This window comes from Artemia sp. Qi Xiang Cuo, chromosome 1 (assembly GCF_049724085.1).
Source record: "Artemia sp. Qi Xiang Cuo chromosome 1, ASM4972408v1, whole genome shotgun sequence".
Classification (NCBI taxonomy): Eukaryota; Metazoa; Arthropoda; class Branchiopoda; order Anostraca; family Artemiidae; genus Artemia; species Artemia sp. Qi Xiang Cuo.
This window is the reverse complement of record NC_142794.1, coordinates 46,574,480-46,596,250: the sequence shown is the minus strand read 5'-3', so window position 1 is coordinate 46,596,250 and position 21,771 is coordinate 46,574,480. Positions and strand designations below refer to the sequence as shown.

At 35.7% G+C, this 21,771-nt stretch overlaps 1 protein-coding gene across 1 annotated transcript in view; it reads right to left on the bottom strand.

The window, feature by feature from the left end:
• Positions 1 to 21,771, bottom strand: part of LOC148956393 (lipid droplet-regulating VLDL assembly factor AUP1-like) — an 82,203-nt gene that overhangs the window by 36,649 nt on the left and 23,783 nt on the right. The window contains exons 2-4 of the mRNA XM_089107937.1: positions 20,467 to 20,610; positions 10,163 to 10,316; positions 2,899 to 3,077 (exon numbers count right to left, since the gene is read on the bottom strand). Coding sequence (XP_088964063.1) covers positions 2,899 to 3,077; positions 10,163 to 10,316; positions 20,467 to 20,610 — 477 coding nt within the window. The remainder of the gene's footprint in view (positions 1 to 2,898; positions 3,078 to 10,162; positions 10,317 to 20,466; positions 20,611 to 21,771) is intronic.

Sequence of the window (21,771 nt, the reverse complement as noted above, 5' to 3'; positions counted from 1 at the left end):
TATAAATGTTTATGGAGGTGGAGCCAGGTTTCCTGGCATTATTAAAAAAACATCAGAAATTAAATTTAAGAAAAAACAGGTTTTTTCAACTGAAAGTAATGAGCAACATCAAAACTTGAAACGAACAAAAATTATTACGTATATGAAGGAGGTTGCCCCTTCTCAACACCTTGCTCTTTACGCTAAAGTTTTTTGTCTCAATTATTTAAGAACAACTACTGTAACACAAGGGTCGTTTAATTAGATCAATTAGAAGCTTTTTTAAAGTACTAAGAAAAAATAGATTAAAGAGCCAGGTGTTAAGGAAGGACAAAAGAGAGAAAGAAATTCATTTTTAATTAAAGACCAATATTCAAAAAAAAAGTCAATATCTCACAGTCCTACCACGTGAAAATCTATACAGATTTGTTTGTGGCAGGACTCAATACTTTACTCACTTACTACATTGAAGAGAAAAAATGCAGTTTCATGAATAAATAAAAAATGAACCTCGTGAGAACCGCGAACCAAAACTTACAGAAGACGGCTGTTCATAAGAACTTTCATATACGTAATAATTTTTGTTTTTATCTTTTGATTTTGTTCTTTATTTTCAGTTGAAAGGACTTGTTTTGTTTTTTTAATTTAATATGCCAACAGATCGAACAGAATGTATTTCATCTGCCACTCAGGATTTAGGTTTAAAAAATTTATAGAACCCTACTAAAATTTTATGGTTATCTCAAATTTAGGTACTAGGCTTCCTTGTGATCACTTCAATAGTTTTTTTTCCAGGGTTAATGAATATTTGTAAAACTTAACGATAAGAGATATATAAAGAGCGATTAAAAAAAAATAGCTATCACAATCCTGGCTGGGCTGAATTCGTATTTAGGGGTCAAAAGACGAATAAAACCCAAAAATACGTTTAAATTCGATCATACAAGCGAAACTGGCAAACAACGTGCCACCATTTTATCAAAATTTTAAAGAAATTAAAAACATGTATATACATTTACGAGCCATGGGATGTAAATAAATTAAACAAATAAAACTATTAAATTTTCGTATGTTTGCAGTATTTTACCGTAAAATTTTAATATTTAAGCCTATTTTTATTTTACGTGTACCGTATATGACAAATTGTAAAGTTTACAAAATTGGCTATAATTTTTACCAATCAAAATGGTTAAATATAACTAACATGGCAACTCTGACTTCTAGCATGTATTAAACGTCATAACATATAGCCAAAAGGCGTCCGAATACCCGACCCTCTTTTTTAACATTGCGAGATAGGACAGTTGGACATCTGTATGATAATACTTCTTGTCTGTGGACAGGACCCACCAACAGCTAGGGAACGACAAAATGAGCGCAAGAGTTCAATTGATAAATTTCTGAGATGTGAAAATAAAATGATGATTTTGATTCTGCCTTGGCCCTCCACATTTTTGAAAATCTCATTTAGTTCTTTTTGATGAGGCAACTTTAAAATATCCACAGCAATTGGCTTACCACAATATTTCAAGGAGGCAATTGAAATTAAAAAATACTTAAAAAAACCTTGCTTTAAATAGATATACTTGAAATATTCCCATCAACCAAATTTACAATAGCTTAATATTAAAAGATTCAAATAACATTTCCCCTTAGCTTAAATTAAGATCATCTTAATTTAGCAAACTTAACGTAGTTTTAACAAAAACCGGGTCAGTAGGCAAGCTAAGTCAATCGCTAGGCAGAGAATTCTTGCCCAATCTAATTTGTTTTGATTCTTTAATTCTGACTTGGTTTTCTGTTTGTTTGATTGTGGCCCTTGCCAAAATATCTGCTTTTGTCCTTTTCGCTTCTTTACTATCCATTGGCTGATATTACCCTCGTTTTCTCAGATGTTTAAATATAAATTTTTTCTCATTTTTCAAAGGTTTTTTTTAGTGTAAGTTTAATTTTATCTTTACTCTAGTTTTGCTGAGTATAGTTATTGTAAATACAGCCGAAATACTCAATTAGTTTTCCTCTACAATTCGCTGTCTTTGAAGGGACGGGTTGCGCTCCATTAAGTTTTGACTTTTCAAAGGGCACCAGAGCTGGTAATTTTAAACCGGATGAGCCCTCTTGAATGCTTCTATAACCACCCCTTCACTACAATATGACCGGAAAAAAATATATTAATACATTACCCAGACATATGGCTCTTTACCCAGGCAGCCCTATTCTAATATTTAAAGAAAACACCAAAGGGTAAGCTCCAATTTCTTTATCAATAAGAGAACTTCTTGAGCTTAGAAGGTGTGTCTGATACCATTCCTCTGCCTCAGTCCCAAACGCCCCAAAATGAGAAGAGCCATTCTGGGAAAATGGCAACCAGAAAAAAGATAGTGAAAGTACTTACGAAGGTACAATACTTTCGTAATTTTTCCACAATGATTCGGTATAGTACTTTTGGTACAGGGTAGTAAAAGCACAGGACTTACGAACAAATGAGAAAATACTAATTTTTCGGATCTCTAATTTTCCTCTCATTGTACTAGAAAATATTTTGGCAATTGGGCCAGGGAACCTGACAACAGAAAACCATTCTTTCTGTTATCAAGAAAGAATTACAGGCTATGCATCTTTCCCCACATTTTACATAAGACCGCAGAGGTTAGAACCTTACCACTTTCTGACACATACTGAAACCTGCAGCAGAAAAAGAACAAAAAAGAGCCCAAAACTAAAGAGTTACTCGCAAAACAAATATGCTGTACATGAAAATACGACAACCAGAGTTTAATAAATGAAATGAACTGATCAGGTAAACTAAATAAACTAAATATGGAACGATCTCCTGTAAGATGTTAAGAAATAAAAAATAAATAAAGATCTTGCCTCCTCAGCGAAAAGAACAAAAAACATACAAACTAAGTAACTTACCTAAGCATCCCCTTCTTTCCATTAGTTGTCGTACATTCAGGGTATAAAACAAGAGACTTTTCCGAATTGTGCATTTTCCGTTTCAGTAGTGATACCATATCATCTTGGGATATTTGACTTGGTACGCCAAAAAGCCCAAAGAGTGAACAGACAACAGATGGAAAAGACGGTCTAGCTGGCTGTAAAATGAAACAAATATTCAGAAATAGAATGTTGCTTGTTGATAGAGAAACTGTTTGCCTACTACATTGAAACAAAGTTGCGTCCTGCTTTCAAAACTTTTTTTTTATTTTTACAAATCTTTCAACAAAACATCTTAGACCTGTGAAATAAGTTAGACATCAAAGCAACCAACAGTTTCAACATTGCTATTCTGTATACGAATATCGATATGAAAAAGTATTACTTTTATTAACGAACAGCTAAAAAACTAAAAAAATAGAATAAAATTATCATTTAATCGAAGTCAGCAATCGAATGTAGTCGTTTTATAATGTATTTTCGTTTAAGACACTCTTCTTACCGACAAGCATAAGGTTCACCGAGTTTTTCTTATGGAAGTAAAGAGGCAAGCAGAAATTTAAAACGAACAATTTTTTTTTCGCAGCTTACGCTAGATACATCTATCTAGAAATTGCTCAAGCAAGTCGAAAGATTTGGAATGAGTAAGTGGGACATATTGGGTTGCTCTTACAAGCATAAAAGTTGGAAGTTACAAACTTTTCTTACTATATATCTAAAAACAGAGAGTTAGTACATCTCTTCGCGAGCTCTTGGTGTACTTTAAAATCCGCAAAATCAACAAACAGACCGCGATTTAGTCTTTGCTCACGAGCTTTTTTAGTTTTGATTTTGGAAATCCAACTTCACTGTGTTTTATCTCCCAAAGCAGCGGGCTTCAATATTGTTCAGGTTCAAACTAGGACATCCTCATCAGATAATGCCAGAATAACAAATGTGGTAACAGCTAAAATCCACGGTTTACAACAGAAGACCTTTATGTCACATGCCTTTTTTTTAAATATATGCTACAGCTTGAGCACAAGTATCCTAATACAAACCTGCAACTAATCCTCCCCTACGCCATTTTATCTGGCAGAAATGACCATTCAGAGCCAGCTTTTCAGTGAATTTCTTTAGCGTGGAGTAAGATGCCAAACTCTCCCCTTAAATATTACTAATAACCACTGGATTCTCTAATTTTTTTTTGGTTTTAGTATGATGGATAAATAGGAGATAGACTCGGGTAAATATCGATTGGACTGTTCAATTAGGCCTCCCCTTTTCTTGGTAAACTCGTTTATTTAGATAGTGAGTGAAATTAAATTATCCTGCTTTATTTGAGACAATTCTCCAATTTTTTATATTCTGGTTCTGTACATGAGTTCAACTACATTCTCTTTTATTTTTAGTGCGTCTATGTCATCATCATTCCGTAAACCACATCGACGTACTATCAGTTCATATTCCCTGCCGTGTTTACACAATAGTTCATTCAATTTGCAATGTACGTAATGCAGTGCAGTTTGAGCACAGTTCAGAACAGGCGCATATATAGTAAGTAAGTAAGTAAGTTTATTTATAACCCGCAATACAAAACAGATGTGGAGTAAAAAATGAAAAAACAAAATAATATTATACAAAAGGATAAAATAAGGAAACACACAACATAAATAACCAAACAATGTACATAGAATCACTAATCTGGAAAAAAATAAGTGAGGGGGTCACTGGCATATATCTTCCTAGCAGTATTGGTCCTCAGATCCTTAGCGATGTCGTCAAGAAGCAAAAAAACTTCAAAATACCCAAAGTGCGACATAATCTTTAGATTTCTGTACCACTTTGGCAAATATAGTAAGAAATTAAAGTATTAAAATTTTCAGCCTTTCCCTGGATGAAGACGGTCCTTTTAGTGTATTTGAGCCTGTACAATGGAAAGAAAAATAATTGCAGGAGAACAAAAACTATGGTAAAGTTTACATAAGCCGCGGTGGCTGATTTTACCATATGAGAAGCGAATACACTGCAGAGCACTAGCAACCAGAGACGAGCATGTAGTCGAAAGTGTATAAGAAAAAGTAATCCCAAGCCATTTCAACTTTGGGACACCCTTGAGCATCACTTACCTCACATTTTCAAGAGGGGTGGGTTTTGCACTGATAAACGATAGGAACTTACATTTTGAAGCATTTACAGAAAGTTCAGTTGTGTTCAATGAATTATTCGGAACCTTCAATCTCATTGTGAGGCCTGGCCTCGTGGGAACAAATAGCAGAACATCATCAGCATAGGAAATGTGACTAGCAGCAGCATTTTCTAAAAATACAGTAGGAGACAGCATTCACAAAAAGTCCACAAGCACAGTTTTAAAATATATGGAGACAGCACACCCCCTTGCCTGACTCCTTTCTTTAGTAAGATACGTTCGGATATATAAGACATCCATTTTAACCAAACCAACGAATTGGAAGACCACAACTGTAGAATTTTTACTCAGGAGGAATTAAATCCTGCTTTAACTAAGCAGCGAAGTGCTTGCAATTTTACAAAGTCGTAAGAAAGCGACTGAGATTTCAACCGAGCAATAATAAAGTGGCATTTTTTGCATTTTTGCAGAGACAAGCAACTGACCTATTATACGTTTGGCTTGAGAACAACAAAACTCAGCTCTGAACCCAACTTGATAATAAAAAAAATCACATTTAGTCAAAACTTCAGGCAATACGACATACTCGAACTGGAACACTGATAACTGGAACACTGATCTGCGTCCTTTCCCTTTTTCAAAACTGATGTTACGATTCGCCAATTATTATACAAGCACTGCCATAATGTAATTTTGGAAAATATTTTCGGCTGGACCAGGGAAGAATTGATCAGGTAGTCAAAAAAATAAAACAACTGGAAACGCTTAGACCGCCTCCCCAGTCCGCAAATTCTGTGAAGCAAGATTTTGTCCGTTAAAACCAAACAACCGAAAAGGATAAAACAAGCCAAGCTACCAAGAATGTGAATATCCAGATAGCATCTCAATCAACAATAAAAAGAAAAAGATCAAGATGTTGGCCAAACACGGAGCCAAATGTTTAAGAAATTATAGCAAAAACGGATTTAATCTCAGTGTTGATTAGAAAAACGAATAGAGGGCCGTTTAAACAAGAAGAGGACCTACAGATAAAGAAATAATATTTTCGGCTACAACGGTTAATTTTGATGTGAAAACAGATCAGCTATGGCTAAAATTAATTTTCAAAACAAAACGGTGCGAATATTCTCATTCAAACGTATAAAACGATATTTTTTGCAGGTACTACAGCCGAATGTACAATAGTAATAAAAACAGGCCCTCCACGAATATGTGCTGTATGGACTTGACCTTTCTAATGAGGAAATTCAGCTTGAGCTACTAGATGCACCAGGACGGCTAGTACAACCAGCAAATGTAAGTGTGTAACTAGACTACAGTAAAAGAAGGATGCAGATCTAGTTGACAGTAAATCTATTTTAATAAGCAGCAAAAACGACAAAGAAGTTGCTCTATATTTGTATGGTCAAAAAGTTTGGTACAAACAATACAAACCAAAACCGTTTTAGTGCACTATCTGTCTGATTTATGGCCACATCAAAAATAACAACAAACCGATGATTTCTGCATACCCAGTATGCAGAGGAACGGGTCATACTCAAGAAGGATATAAAGCTAGAGAACCACATTGCAAGAACTGTAAAACCTATGGGCACTCTTCCCTGCAAAAGCAAAGATTCCCCTCGTATCAGAAAAGAGCTGTTATAGTGAGATTGGCAGATTAAATGCAGATCAATTACATCAAGGATTCCCAAGTCAAAATTAGCTCAAAGACTGACAACAATACCAGGTAACTCTATAATAAATCCTCCGAAAAATAATGTGAGCCCACCGCTCAATAAAAATTTGGAAAGCGGTAGAGCCCCTCACCTGAAAACGCAAATGCACGGAATGGCACTTCTAACACCGGCCCAACAAACACCAAGAAAAGATATACAATCCTATTAGCACAGACCACAGGTAGCCTCAGAATCACACGAGTTCGAAAAAATTACAGAATATTTAACAGTTAGTCATCTGATTCAATCCTGTGATTAAACACCACAAGTAAAGGCAATTATGAATAGGAAAGCTATCACTAGACTATAGTTCTTGGCCCCATAATATGGACTTCCGCAACTACGGAAATTCAGCTCCTGAAAAGTGCAATAGCCACCCGTTGGACATCCCAAAAAAGCAAAAACGAAGAGACAGATGGAAAAGATACAGTTAAGATACAGCAAAGAAAGTTAGCAAAGAGAAAAAAACACTTCGCACCCATATAACTCGGAAACAGCAAAGAGCAAATAGAAAGAATTTTCTCTCTTTTGCATCCGACAATGATTTGATAGACACGCCAAATTTAGAAGAAATGAAAGAGCATGAACTTTCAAGATCTTTCAAAGGGAATGTAATTTCTTTAAAGTCAAGTAAGCCTCTAGATTTAAAAAATTGGCTGAGCAAAAATAATACCGACATTGTATACCTAAAAGAAACAAATCTACATGATCTGAAAAAGATAATCATCCCTGGTAATACAATATTCAGAAAAGATAGTTCTTCCAACCGTTAAGATCAAGGTGTCACTTTACTTGTAAATAATAATTTATCTCACTCTGCAGCGCCAATCAAACCTTACAATCCCGATGTAGATGTCGTAGGTGTTATTCTTCACCTAAAAATGGTGACTGTCTTAAAATATGTTCATTTTATAATCCCAAAGGAGGAAACCCAATTTTTGAGTTTTACACGAAGACGTAACTGGGCAAAAAACGATTCTGTTTGATGATTTTAATGCCCATAGTCACCTGTGGGAAGATATGAATCAGTAGAACACTACATGAAAGTCCATTGAAAAAATAATTCTACTGGTCCCAGATGCTTACGCCGTTTGGTCTAAACACCTGTCCTGGTTGCAGCGGTAGCTAGCAACCTAGTAAGAGACGATCACGACTTATACTAAGAAATACAATAACCCATAACTCCCAAAAATAGTATCAGATCGAAACACAAAGTACCCTATTAGAACCGACTTGTCCGAAACTCTTATGTAGGATACTTACAGTCTCTTCGCTTGAATAAAAAACAAAATATGTTGGCTTGCAAAAAAAAGAAGAAAATTTGCTTGAACTAAGGTATTTTGCATCTGTAATTGTTCTAATTTAAGGTCATTAAAAAAGTATACGGGTTAATTGATCAGATCGAAACACAAAGTATACAATTAGAATCGCCTTGTCCAAAACCCTTATGTAAGAGGAAACTTAAAGCTCATTAGCTTGAACAACGAAGAAAATCCATTGGCTTGAAAAACTAGAAAAGTTGCTTGAACTACGATATTCTGCATCGACGGCTTTTTTTCGCTTTTTCCCGCAGCTAGCGGGGTACTAGAACATCATAGAGAGCTGTTTAATGGCTCATTTAAAGTTATAATATAAGGAACGGAAATTTCTTAACAATCTTGCAGACAGGACCAACAAATCTTGTTCCACATGTAACAATCCAAGGTGTACAATATCTACAGACAGACCATTCTGCCATTCCGACCACCATAAATGACACGAGCTGTTAAACTGTGTCACCTACATTTAAAGTGTGCCATAACCATTTGAACAAATTTTCAGCAAAACAGATTATGGAAAGGTTCTTCAAGCGCCTGAGGTAGACCCAACTTATAACCAGTATCGAAAAAAATACCGCTTTAGAGTCTATACCAAGATCTTCCGGCCAGCCTACATTACGTCCATCTAAAAAGACAAATAAACTCTGGTGGAATGATGACTATCAAACAGCCATTTGAAGAAAAACGCGAACTTAAAAACAGGTTTCGGAAATTTCCTAACATTGAAATCTTATAGATCTTTGTACAATAGAGGCTAGTGAAAAAAGGAGTCCTGAAAGTTAAGAGATCGACATGGAAGATGTCCATAGCTTCATCAATCGAATGGCTGGAAAAAATCCAAGAGATGGTATTTTACCAACATTGTTGCAGAACAGCCTTCTCCTTACCACTAATCATCAAAAAACACAGGCCCTTTTCAATCCTTTCGAGCAATCAGCCCCCAGGACACTTCCTCATCTCACCCCGTATGTTCGCAAACTCCACAACAAAATACAAGCCAAGGAGCAACTTATGGAACTGTTTACTGAATGAGAGCTTGTCGATGCTCTGGAGGAAGTAAATGTGTGCTCAGCATACCACACTGCGGGGTATTTGTTCCTGAAAAGCCACGTAATCTAGTCCATATAAGAAAAATGGTAAACATAAGACATTTATTATCTTAATTCTTGTCTTAACTAAGTTGATTGAAATATAGGTCTATATTATGTCATGAAATGTATTATGAAAGTCGTATTATGTGCAGTATATGTGCAATGCATTATGTGCATTATGAATGTGAAAATGTGCAGCTGGAAGTCGAAAAGAGCACGTTTAGGATTCCAGGTGAATTTTTTATGAAGAAGAAAACGTGGAAAAAAATTTTCAGGGGAATTGTACGGGGAGGAACTTTCCGAAGGGGGGCATATTGCGAGGGAGGATTTCCTACGGGAGGAATATTCTGGGGGAATATTAAACGGGAAAAATATTCCACGGGAACTTTAAACTGGGGAGATTTTTCGCGGAGTTTTCCACATTGGTAATTTTTTCCAGGGGAGGGGGATATTTGTCAGCGATGGTAATTTTTCAAACACTTTTAAATTGAAAAATACGGTCGTTATTAATACACAGTGGGGGCTGTCCCACGGAGGATTTTTCGCAGGGAAAAATTTTCCGTGGGTGAGGGGGAGGGTCGTTTAAATTAATTTCTATTAAAATCTCCGCATCACCTGACGAGTAAGCTAGTAAAAAAAGGTAAAGAATACGGCATTGGACTTTACAGTCCCTACCGGCGGTGCTGATCTTCATTTCTAGCCCCTTCAGGCAGGAAGTGCAATGGGGGGTCGGGGCACAACCATCCTGTGCTTTCACACACCCTTCCTGTTTACCTTCCCCAGATTTCTCCAGGCACCCATTTAGAGCTGGGTCGACTCTGGCGGACCTTACAGAGTCACACCACTGACCCTTGTCTCAAACCAAATAATTGGGTACACTAGGATTCGAACCCCTGCCCTCTCGGATAAAGGATCCTAAAGTAAGCTAGTCTTACTATAAAATAAATACTCCATGACCAATAAAAATATTTTATCCAAATAACTTACTGCAATGCACCCATTTGCCAGGTAGAAGACAATTCCATCAAATGCAGTCACATGATTTGAAATATAAACAGAGCAAGACTCGTTGTTGCACTCTTTCTTGCTTCTTTCTTCATATGTAACCCCAAAAACCATTGAGAGATGACACAAAATACGCCTGAAAAAGTGTTTTGTTGCCTTAAAAATCTAAAAAACACTGTCATCCTTTTAAGCGCCGTGGATCATACTATGGTAGTATAGTCCACTCTTTAGAATCCTTTCCTATTATTATGGAAACTGTTCCTAGGATAAGCTTTTGTCAAGCTAAAAAAAAAAAAAAAAAAATCAAAACTATACCTCCTAAACACTTAATTTTACACAATGTACCCATCAGTTTTTCCAACTTGTTTTTCAAATTTTGTCATGTCTTAATCGTTTTCTATTGAAAAAAGTACTCTTTTCATCAGTTTTAAATACTTACTTGTACTTTACTTTCGAGAGAAATTTAACAGTTTGGCCCTGGCCAGCAGCAACTGAGATTGGAATAACTTTTGTCGGCTGTTTCAACTTGTCGACTGCCCATTGAAAGATCTTCAATTAGCATTTCTTGCTGTATCTATGACCGTTCTTCACGAAACCTTTCTTGACCGTTCTTGACCGTTCTTGGGATTTCTGCCAATATTCTCTTTTTTGCTATTCCTACTTTTTCACAAGTAGGCTAAAGATGCCGCAAGACTTTGTTCCCATGGGACAACACAGAGAGTGGTTATCTTTATATATTCCTCAATTTAAAACTACTTAAAACGTTTTACCCGATTTATATCAACCAGTATCTTCAAAATGCCATTATTTTTTTATATTTGTTTCCTTAAGACTAGACTACCAGAAAATAATACCCTGAAAACAATAGATAATACTCTAATAGAATAAATAGTACTCTGAAAATAATAGTAATAGAAAATAGCCTAATATTTTTTTGTTTGGTCTGAACCAAACAGAAGCAAGTAAGTACATAGAATGTCAATTTTTATTGACTTGAATCAGCCTGAAGTATTTACATAATCCTCTCAATATCTCAGACATTTACAAGCGTACCTCAGGTGTTCAACAATTATTAAGAGTATCAAAGTACATACACACATACATAGTACTGGGGTCCCAGGCTTCACCCAGGCCCCGGCACTCGGCATATTTGATTTTCTAATTATGCATTAGCATGATCATCGCGTTCTTCTTTAGGTTTAAGTCTTTAGGTGTCAAATCAGCAATTTCAACTGAATTAAGAAATTATGGCGTGAATTAATTTTCTCCTTCCTGTTAATGCATCAAAGAATCATCAATTTTATAGGATTTGTTTTTTCCCTGGGACTCGTTGTGAGTCTCACTGTTGCTCCTATTCTAACCGCAAATTTCGTTTACGATTCGAAGTGATCGTCTCTGTCGCTTATCTTCTAACCACAGTTTTTTGTCCATTATTGCCCTTTGGCGATTGTTGGTGATTGTTGTCGCATGTCTTCTAGCCGTAGATCTCATTCAAGCTTCTTTTTCTTGCATCAGTACTTCAGAAATTTTTTCCTGTCTCTGCCTTAGCTATTCGGATTCACTGAAAATCATGTGTAATTTCGCATGACGTCATAGATACCAGAGATACTTCTTTCCCAGTGATTATGTTTTGCATTAATTGCTTTGTTAATAATTCAGTAACAACCAGGAATGTTCCATTGCATATGCCCTCTTAAATATGTCAAATATGCATTGGCCTAATGATCGTTTCCATTCTTTAGTTTCAAGTCATGGGTAGCAAATCAACAAATTCAGTTGAATTAAGGAATTCTGGGGTGAATTAAATTCCTCCTTCCAGTGTATCCTTTACAAACGCTATAATAACATGTTCTTTATGCCATTGTAGTTTCTGAAATAGGACCTACTTAAATTACATAATAACGTAATAATCGTGTTATTCTTAAATTTTAAGTTGAATTTTCGTTAGCAATTCAATGTGATTTTTGCTGTTTGTTGTTCAATGACTTTTTCTTTAGCTGTTTGCAATCTTGAATAATTTTTAGGATTCAATGTGATCATCCCTGTCGCTTATCTTCTAACTGCAGATTTCGTTGGCTATTATTTTCATTTGGGATTCATTGTGGTGCTTGTTGTCGCATATCTTTTAGCAGCAGATTTCCTCCACCCTTCATTTTTGTGCATTATTACTTCAGAAATTTTCCCCATGTCTTTTGCTTTAGCGGTTCGGATTCATTCAAATCAAGTGTAATTTCGAATGATGTCATAGATACAAAAAAACTTCTTTCCCAGCTTTTACCCTGTCACTATATTTTTGCTTTAATTGTGCTGTTATACAATTCAGTAATAACCAGGAAAGGTCAAATGCCTATACCCTCTGGAATATCTAAATTACGCATGGGCATAATCATCGTTTCATTCATGGATTTTAGTTTCAAGTCATGGGATAGCAAATCAGCAATTTCCCTTGAATCAAGATTTTTGCTCTTTCTTGTTCCATGCCGTTTTCTTTAGCTGTTCAGTCATTTGTCATCTTGTGTAAATTTGCAAACATCATAAATACTGAAACGATACGACCATTTCTGGGGGGAGTAATTTGTGCTATTGAAATTAAATACGTATGACGTCATTGACATTAACTTTTTTTCCAAAATTAAGGCTATAAACGACATTTTCCAAACTCGTGACCGATCTAGTTCGTTTTTTCATTTCAGAAAATCTCACGGTGCTAATTTTCAAAAAAAAGGAGCCGTTTTCAAGAAAAAATTATTTACATATATATACAGTTGCTCGTTTAAAGAGAATAGATACATACACACACAATTTTTTTTTACTGAGAAACATCAGTGGTAGTTCCTAAATGTCAAGGGTACCTAGGAATCAGATGGAACCGCGTAGAAAGGACGCTATAGAGCAGAGAGTTGAATCAGAAGAAACTACTTGAAAAGCCCTTATTAAAGTGTCTGGATAAGATATTTAGGAGATAAGATATTTATTTTAAAAAACACGCTATCACAAGCCCACAAAGGGCCGAATTCGGACTTTGGAGTCGACAATATAAATGGTTACACTAGAAATGCAAAGAACAACAACAAAATAGAGAAAACCATGGTGAACAATCATTTAAAAGTCAATAATTAAAAATGCAAAAAGTCAAACAGAAAAATAAAAAGATAAAAACTGGTCGAACGAAACTTAGAGCGAAATAGAAACGCATTAAAAACTAGTAAAACTAAACTTAGAGCAAGACATAAATGCAATTAAATTAAAAGGGATACTAAGAAAATGTCAATAATTCAACTACAGTAAATCAATAAAAGAGTTAAAAGCAATAAAACTGACAAAAAAAAGAGGGTGGGGCAAGCAAATGAGTGCAAGAACCTGGGCAGTACCATCAGCTAATAAAAAAAAGAGGGGGGAATAAACTATTGAGACATTTTATTTATTTTGTCTGTAATGAAGGGGATAAAAGTTCTTTCGTATCTGGAAGTAACGCAGCGAATGAGGGACAAAGCAGGGATGGGCTCAGAAACAACTCGAGGCGGCCGTAAGGCTGAAGGCTTTAGCGTCTGGAAGGCTGCTGGCATATCCAGAATTCCCAGATCAACATTATCGCAGCTTTATAATTACTACAAGCATCGGAATGATGATCAAGAGCTTTTGGTCTACATGCCAGTCATGAAAACACGGCTTTGTCACCGTTTTTTCCCCTAATGAAGAAGTCACTTTGGCGATTTACTTGATCCAAGCTTCCAACATTTGCTAGGGTCTGACTAAATCTGAAACAAGAAAACTTCCTTGTCAGTATGCTTTGGCAAACGGCAAAAAGTGCCTGGGGCTTGGATCGACAATGCATAGGCAGGAAAAGAATGGATGTATAACTTTCGTTTGCAAAACCTGAAATTATTACTGAGGAAACCTTAGGCAACCAGCGTCAGTCGGGCACCAAGTTTCAACCCATACAACATGAACCAATTTTTTCAAAACTTGAGCTCTATCCTTGAAATGCACAACTTTACTGCCTCTGGCATCTATAAGACAGATGAAGCGGGTGTTACAACCATGAAAAGACCCCTAAAGTCCTTGCAGAACGGTAGAAAAATAGTCAGCAACGTTACTTCACCCAAAAGCAGCACTCTAGTTACAATTATTGGAACAGTTGCCACGAGTAGATATTTCTTACGACCTTTATTTTGTCTTTTCAAGAAAGAGCTACAGCCCCACGTGCTAAATGGGTGACCATGTGGGTCAGCTGCTGGAGAAAACCCGTCAGGGTGGATATCACAAGAACTGTTCTACAAGTGCTAGCACCATTTTGTGAAGCATTCGTGTGCTTCACCTGAGCGAAAAAAAGCTACTGATCCTTGATAATCATGAATCATATATTTCGCTAAACGCTGTGAACATAGCCAAGGAAATTGGCATCATCCTTCCAACCATCCCCCTCATGGTAGCCAAAGACTGCAACAACTAGACATCAGTGTTGTTTTTTTCTTGCTCAAAGCTCACTACAACAGAGCGATGGATAATTGGATGCTAAACAGTCCAGGGAAAACGGTTACCATCTGCAATATAGCAGGATTGGTTGGTACATCTTCCCTGCGTATATTCATCCCTTCCAATATCTGGAGTGGGTATGCCAAATCTGGTATTTAGCCTTTCAACCTTGACGTCTTTACTGACGAAGATTTTTCCGTCTTCATATGCAAGTGACAGACCAAACATGTCGTCTGATCATATGACAAATTAAAATGACAAAAATTAACCTCAAGGGCTACACAAGAATGAATGCCCAAAAGTCGGTATTACAGGCTTCACTGACAGTGTACCACAGTCCCCGTCACCACTTTCTCTTCTCATTGTCACTCCACAATATGTCAAATCTTTCGCAAAGACTGTTTCTAGAAACAAAATCTACTCAAAGAAGGTGCTATGGCTCAACAGAAGTATTAGCTAATACTCCAGTTCAACAACAGACTGAAGCTGAGGAGAAAGCAAAAATGGAGAAAAGAAGCAAAGTTACAAGGTCAAGGGCAGTCTAGCAAGTAGCAGTAAGAAAAATATTGCAATATGACGAGGAGAGTGATCACATTTTTTCACTGAATAATGACACTGATGACTAATCTCTTCACCTAGGAAAAGAAGAAAATGAGCAGCCTGCAGAGGGAGTTTAAGTGAAAGTGGTGTATGAAGTGGAATATTTCCCTGATATGTTCAAACCGAGATAAATGATTTAGCCAAAATAAGAGTATTAAGCAAGGTAGGAATATGTAAATGGAAGTGACCTGAAAAGGAAGATTCCATAATTTATCCTCGCGAGGATATTTTGAAGAAGATTTCGAACTCATTTCCTGCAAAAGGGACAGTATCCAGACCATTCTCTTTCTTGCAAAGATTGGTTAGGCCACAAAAGGTCTCAGTTTTATATTTAGTTTCGTACTTTCATTTTTGCAGCCTTATAAGCAATTAAACAGACTATACATAAATGCGTCTTTCAGTGGCCAAGCATGGACCACAGACTTACTCAGTGGAGACCAGCCTTGGCCAGACGGTACATATTTGACGATGAGAAGTTTTCAGCAGCTAGGGTAACGGTTAAAAGCCCTAAATATATTCACAAAAACTATTCACTAAATGCAACAGTTTGGCACAAGTAGAGGCATTGCAGATGAGTATGCCAATATTCAAAAGAAGTTCCCCATACCAGCAAAGTCTATTGCACCTACTTTCCCCCGACCCCCCCCCATGGAATTGGTCAAGTCCCATAATAAATACTGATTTCTCAAAGCGGAATAAAGATTTAACCCCCATTGCTTTTGTCCAGAAAAAATTTGCAGAACTTAATACTATTACCTATAAAAATCACTTCCAAATATTTGTTGATGGGTCAAAAATGAATGAGAAGGTTGCAAGTGGTGTTTTCCTTCCTCACCTGAAAATTGCAATGGGCGAGAGATTATATAATAATTTATCTATAATGTCTGCTGAGTTAAATGCCATAATCATGGCATTAGAACACCTTAAAGAAAACCAACCTTTGATTTCAAATTCAAATAATATTATCATATATTCCGACTTTCCATCAAGCCTTGAGTTGCTGGCCTCAGCTCCTCAATATAAGTTGGAGATTGACACTTATCATTGTCTCAGTATTATAGATAATCTTGCTTCAAGTTGCATAAAAACTTATTTTCAGTACATTCCTAGCCACTCTGGCATAAGTGTTAATCATCAGGTTGATGAAATACCAAAAAAAATGCTATAAATATTGACCAGCCAAGTGGGAGACCAATCCCAATTAGAGATATTTACTGATGGAGGCTATCAGATATTAATTTTGACAAGATTAATCCTATCTTTTCCCCCTTTACCAATATGAATCTTTCTAAAATTTATCATAGAATTCGTTCTGGAACAAATGGGCTAAATTTCCTTGCAGTCTCATATAAGTCTTCTAATTCAAGTGGTTCAATTCCCCTGTCCCCTCTTTGCAGGCATTGTAATATGAATAATGAAACAATTGACCATTGCCTATTTGAATGTAATATGCTAACGTCTGCACAACACACCTTGCTTTGTAAACTGTTAAAATGCTTAAACACCACAAAATCTCACTATCAGCCAAGAGCCTAGCCAACTATACCTGCACACAGAGCACAGAAATTGATATCTATCATCTTATATTTGAACTCCTTGAGTCAAAAGATCTACTGAAAGATATCTGAGAATATCTAATAAATAAGAGAGGACCAAGCCAGTAGCTCTGTAGCCCACAGAGTGAAGCAAAAAGAAAAGGGCTAAATAGTATTAACTGAATAGCCAGCCTGCTGTGAATTAGAAGAAGAAGAAGAAAGCTACAAAATGCATAACTTGTTGGAAGTGAAGTCAATAAAAAAAAAAAAAACGCTCAATATGGACCACTCTCCCCTACATGAAGCTATTCTACAAAACAAGTCTATATTTGTTGGCTGACAAGTGTTTTGGATGAATGTATAGTATAAAGTTTATTTGTGAAAATTAGCGAAAAGTTGTCTTTCCTCCTCCGTCGAAGTCACTCTGGAATTCCAGCCAAGAGACAAAACAGAGTACACTTACCAAACTCTAACCTTACAAATACTTATGTATGAAGAGAAAAGGCCTCCCTTCTCTTTCTCCATGTAAAATAGTCTGATATAGATATTTTAAGCCTCAAAAGCAACTTCTGCCGAAAAAAGTTTTAACAGGAACTCAAGATGACTTCTTTAATTTCTTCATCTAAGTTATGCGAAAATCTTTTTGATTTATTTTGAATATTTTTCAACCTAAAAACGAACAAAAAGTAGTGAGGTTTTCCTGGTAGATGCAGAAAGCAAAGTTGAACCCGTCTGGGTGGATATCACAAGAACTGTTTAGCAAGTGCTTGCACCATTTTGTGAAGCATTCGTGTGCCTCACCTGAGCGAAAAAAGCTACTGATCCTTGATAATCATGAATCACATATTTCGCTAAACGCTATAAACATAGCCAAGGAAAATAGCATCATCCTTCCAACCATTCCCCTCATGGTAGCCAAAGACTGCAACCACTAGACATCAGTGTTTTTTTCTTGTTCAAAGCTCACTAAAACAGAACGATGGATAATTGAATGCTAAGCAATCCGGGCGAAACGGTTACCATCTACAAGTATAGCAGGATTGGTTGGTACATCTTTCCTGCATACATTCATCCCTTCCAATATCTGGAGTGGGTTTGCCAAATAATGGTATCTAGCCTTTCAACCCTGACGTCTTTTTCCGTCTTCATATGCAAGTGACAGACCAAACATGTCGTCTGATCATATGACAAATTAAAATAACAAAAACGAACCTCAAGGGCTACACATGATTTAGCCACAATAAGCGTATTAAGCATGGTAGGAATATGTAAATGGAAGTGACCTGAAAAGGAAGATTCCATAATCTATCCTCAAGAGGATATTTTGAAGAAGATTTCAAACCCAGTCCCTGCAAAAGGGACAGTATCAAGAACATTCTCTTTCTTTAGTTTTGAAGATTTGTAAGACTGCAAAAGCTCTCAGTTTTATATTTAGTTTTGTACTTTCGTTTTGGCAACCTTATAAGCAACTAAACTGATTATATATAAATGCGTCTTTCAGTGGCCAAGTATGGACCGCAGGCTTGCTTAGTGGGGACCAGCCTTGGCCAGGCAGTACATATTGGACAATGAGAAGTTTTCAGCAGCTAGGGTAACGGTTAAAAGCCCTAAATATATTCATAAAAACTATTCACTAAATGCAACAGTTTCGCACAAGTAAAGCTACAAAATGCATAAATGGTTGGAAGTGAAGTAAATAAAAAAAAAACTTGCTCAATATGGACCCCTCTCTCCTACATGAAGCTATTCTACAAAACAAGTCTATGTTTGTTGGCTGACAAGTGTTTTGGATGAATGTATAGCATAAAGTTTATTTGTGAAAATTAGAGAAAAGTTATCTTTCCTCCTCCGTCGAAGTCACTCTGGAACTCCAGCCAAGAGACAAAACAGAGTACACTTACCAAACTCTAACCTTAGAAAAACTTATGTATGAAGAGAAAAGGTCTCCCTTCTCTTTCTCCATGTAAAATAGTCTGATATCGATATTTTAAGCCTCAAGTGCAACTTCTGCCGAAAAAAGTTTTAACAAGAACTCAAGGTAACTTCTTTAATTTCTTCATCTAAGTTATGCAAAAATCTTTTTGATTTCTTTGAATATTTTTAAACCTAAAAACGAACAAAAAGTAGTAAGGAACCAGTTTTTCAGATATATGTTACATAAATTGTAATAAAATTTTTTTTTTGCTTTGTATCAAGTTTAAGCTTTGCTCTCTAATTCCATCCGAAAAGTTATTTTTGGAAATCCTGAAACTCAAGATCCAACATGTCTTCCTCTTTCTTAATATAAAACCTATCTATAAAAAAAGGCAATTGACATCATTTACAGCCCTTACCCCACGGACCCTGGGGTTCATTTCATCTCTGGTTTTAAAGACATATTTTCTGGACCCTGAAACGATTCTGGACAGAATGTCTATCTCAAAATCAGTGGTATCAACTCATAAAAGTCGGGTGGATGTAAAATGTTTTTCAAAATCTAGGCAGAGAGGAGGGGAAGACATCCCAAATTTGCCTCTCAATCATTCGATCTTGGTTTTTTCTTACAATTAGCCATATCTTGATGCCTGCAAAATACTTGATTTTCTTTTTGAACATATTGATTTCTTTTCAATTTTTCAATAAAAACACAAAAATCAAGCATATTTTTCATTAAAATACCAAAAAAAGTATTTTTTAATTTGAGAGAAGGGAATATCCCTCCCCAAATTAAAGTCACCACTAAAAACTTTGATTGGATGTATTAAAAAGTGTTTTGTGTATATTTTTAATCCCAAATGAAAATATTAAACTGGAACCAACGCAAAATGTATCATCTATAATGTTCTGTTTTGTTCTAAAAAAAAATCATTAAAAACTTGATTACTGATTGTTCAGAACCTCAGTTGTTGTTTCTTTTATTCCTAAATCTGCAGTGCCAGGTATAATTGAATATCTGATTTACCGCTAGTCTTGTGTTGCAGTTTTCAGATGACTATTGAATCTTCTTTTGGAAGTGTCAACAGAGAAAGTTTTAGGGATAACTTCCTCAGAAAGATAATTCCAGATCTAAGTGCTATGTTAGATGAAGCTGTTCTTCAAATACTCTGTTCTTGGCTGGCCAGCTTTAAGATAATTTAACCAAGCTATGTGCCTTCGTGTATGTCTTTGTTTGGACAATTAGAGGCACAGTACAAGAAAGCTCTAGAGAAGGAGGTGAACATAATTGCTTATAGAAAACCGCCATCAAGAGTATATGAAACCTCTTGCTAACAGAATGGATAGAGTCATGGGGAACAACTAAACATGCCCTACTAGCCCTGTTTTGGATCTTTTGAAGTGGTGCCAGCAACGTTTTTGGAGCACCAACATAGAGCAGACATCATTTTGAACTAACCGCAGAAAATCCAATTGTTGGTGTAACCTTTGACTGATAAAACCGAAAAATAAACAATCTACAACCTTAAGCTAATTAGAATAAAAAAAATTCTGTTCCAACAAGGCATTTCAATTTAAACCATATCCAGGTTCAGTTCTTCAAAAATTTCCAAATGATTTTATAGGGAAACTGGAAGATTTTTCCTGAGTATGGGGGGAGGAGGGTAAATCCACTTCTTAAAGTGCAAAAAGATTTTTCCTGGAATAGAAAACATAATATACAAAAAAACTGAACTTTTATACAAAAATATAGAAGCTTACCTCTTGAGGGCTTCATTGTGTGCACAAAATGATACAAAAGTGTATGCTGGAATCAGAATTAACAACCGAAGAAAGAATAACAACAAACCAAATGGAAAGTAAATCAAGAATCCAAAGAGGGAGCCAACTGACTGACACTGTATCCTATAAAGTAAAATTCTTATTCTATTAGGCATGCCATACTAAGATGATATAATTAATAAAATGGTGCAGTTGATACCAAACTGACTGACAGCAATAACTCATTTTTTATAAGTCGGTTTTCGACTCATCAAAGTTCTAAGATTTTGCTTCTTTCTGCTCATTTTTTGTTTCTTCAAAGTATTAAGAACCTACAACTCGCATATTATCGTTTTTTGCTTCATCAAAGTGCTAAGATCTTTCAGCTCACTGACAAATAAAACAATGAAGAGAGAACTTCGATGACAATCTCATCAAAGTCCTTAGACCACATCATAAGAGAAGAATGAAGAAAAATGTGAAGAAAAAAAAAAAAAAACAGCTTGAGAACTAAGAGCAAAGTTGTCATATTTTTGTCAAAGTAGTTTTTTGTCAAAAGATATAAGATCTTAGCACATTGATTTGCTAAAAAAAAATGGGGCTTATATTTTATGGTTTTTATCTATAATTTAGGTTATTTGCACAAAAACAAGCAAAATTCAACATGAGTATGGCTGATAACCCCCATGCCTTCTCAAGACCAGAACACAATTTGCACTGTACTGAAAAAAAAAAAAAAAAAGCAAACGAATGACTGTGGATTGTCAGTTTAATTGACATATACTGAAATTTGTTCCTTAAGGCTTTGAGATTTTTTTATATATGAAAGTAAGAAAGGTAAAAACATTTCATAGGTATTTTGCTTCCACTAAGGCGCAAATTGTGTTCTGGTCTTGAGAAGGCATGGGGGTTATAAGCCCTACTCATGTTAATTTTTGCTCATTTTGAGTTTGACTCGGTTGTTTATTATAATTGTTATTTTATTTCGTTTTGAGTTTCATTTATTTTTTGATAGTGATTTGTGGTAGCTTTACGCTTGGAAGATCATTTGACTTAATTTTTCCTCTTTCTTGGCTTAATGGAGCTCTTTACTTGTCTTTGAAAAACTGGTCTTGTGGAAAGTTTTTTAAATTAATTTATGTCTGTTCTTTATTGAATTCTTTTTCATGAAAAAGATTTTTAGCATAGTCTTTTTCATTAAAAACAAAAAAAACTCTTCAGTTTTTTTTATAAGAATTCATAGTATGGGTTGCTATTTGTATGTTGGAGAAACTTTTTCAACAATTTTTAATCCTGACACAAAAA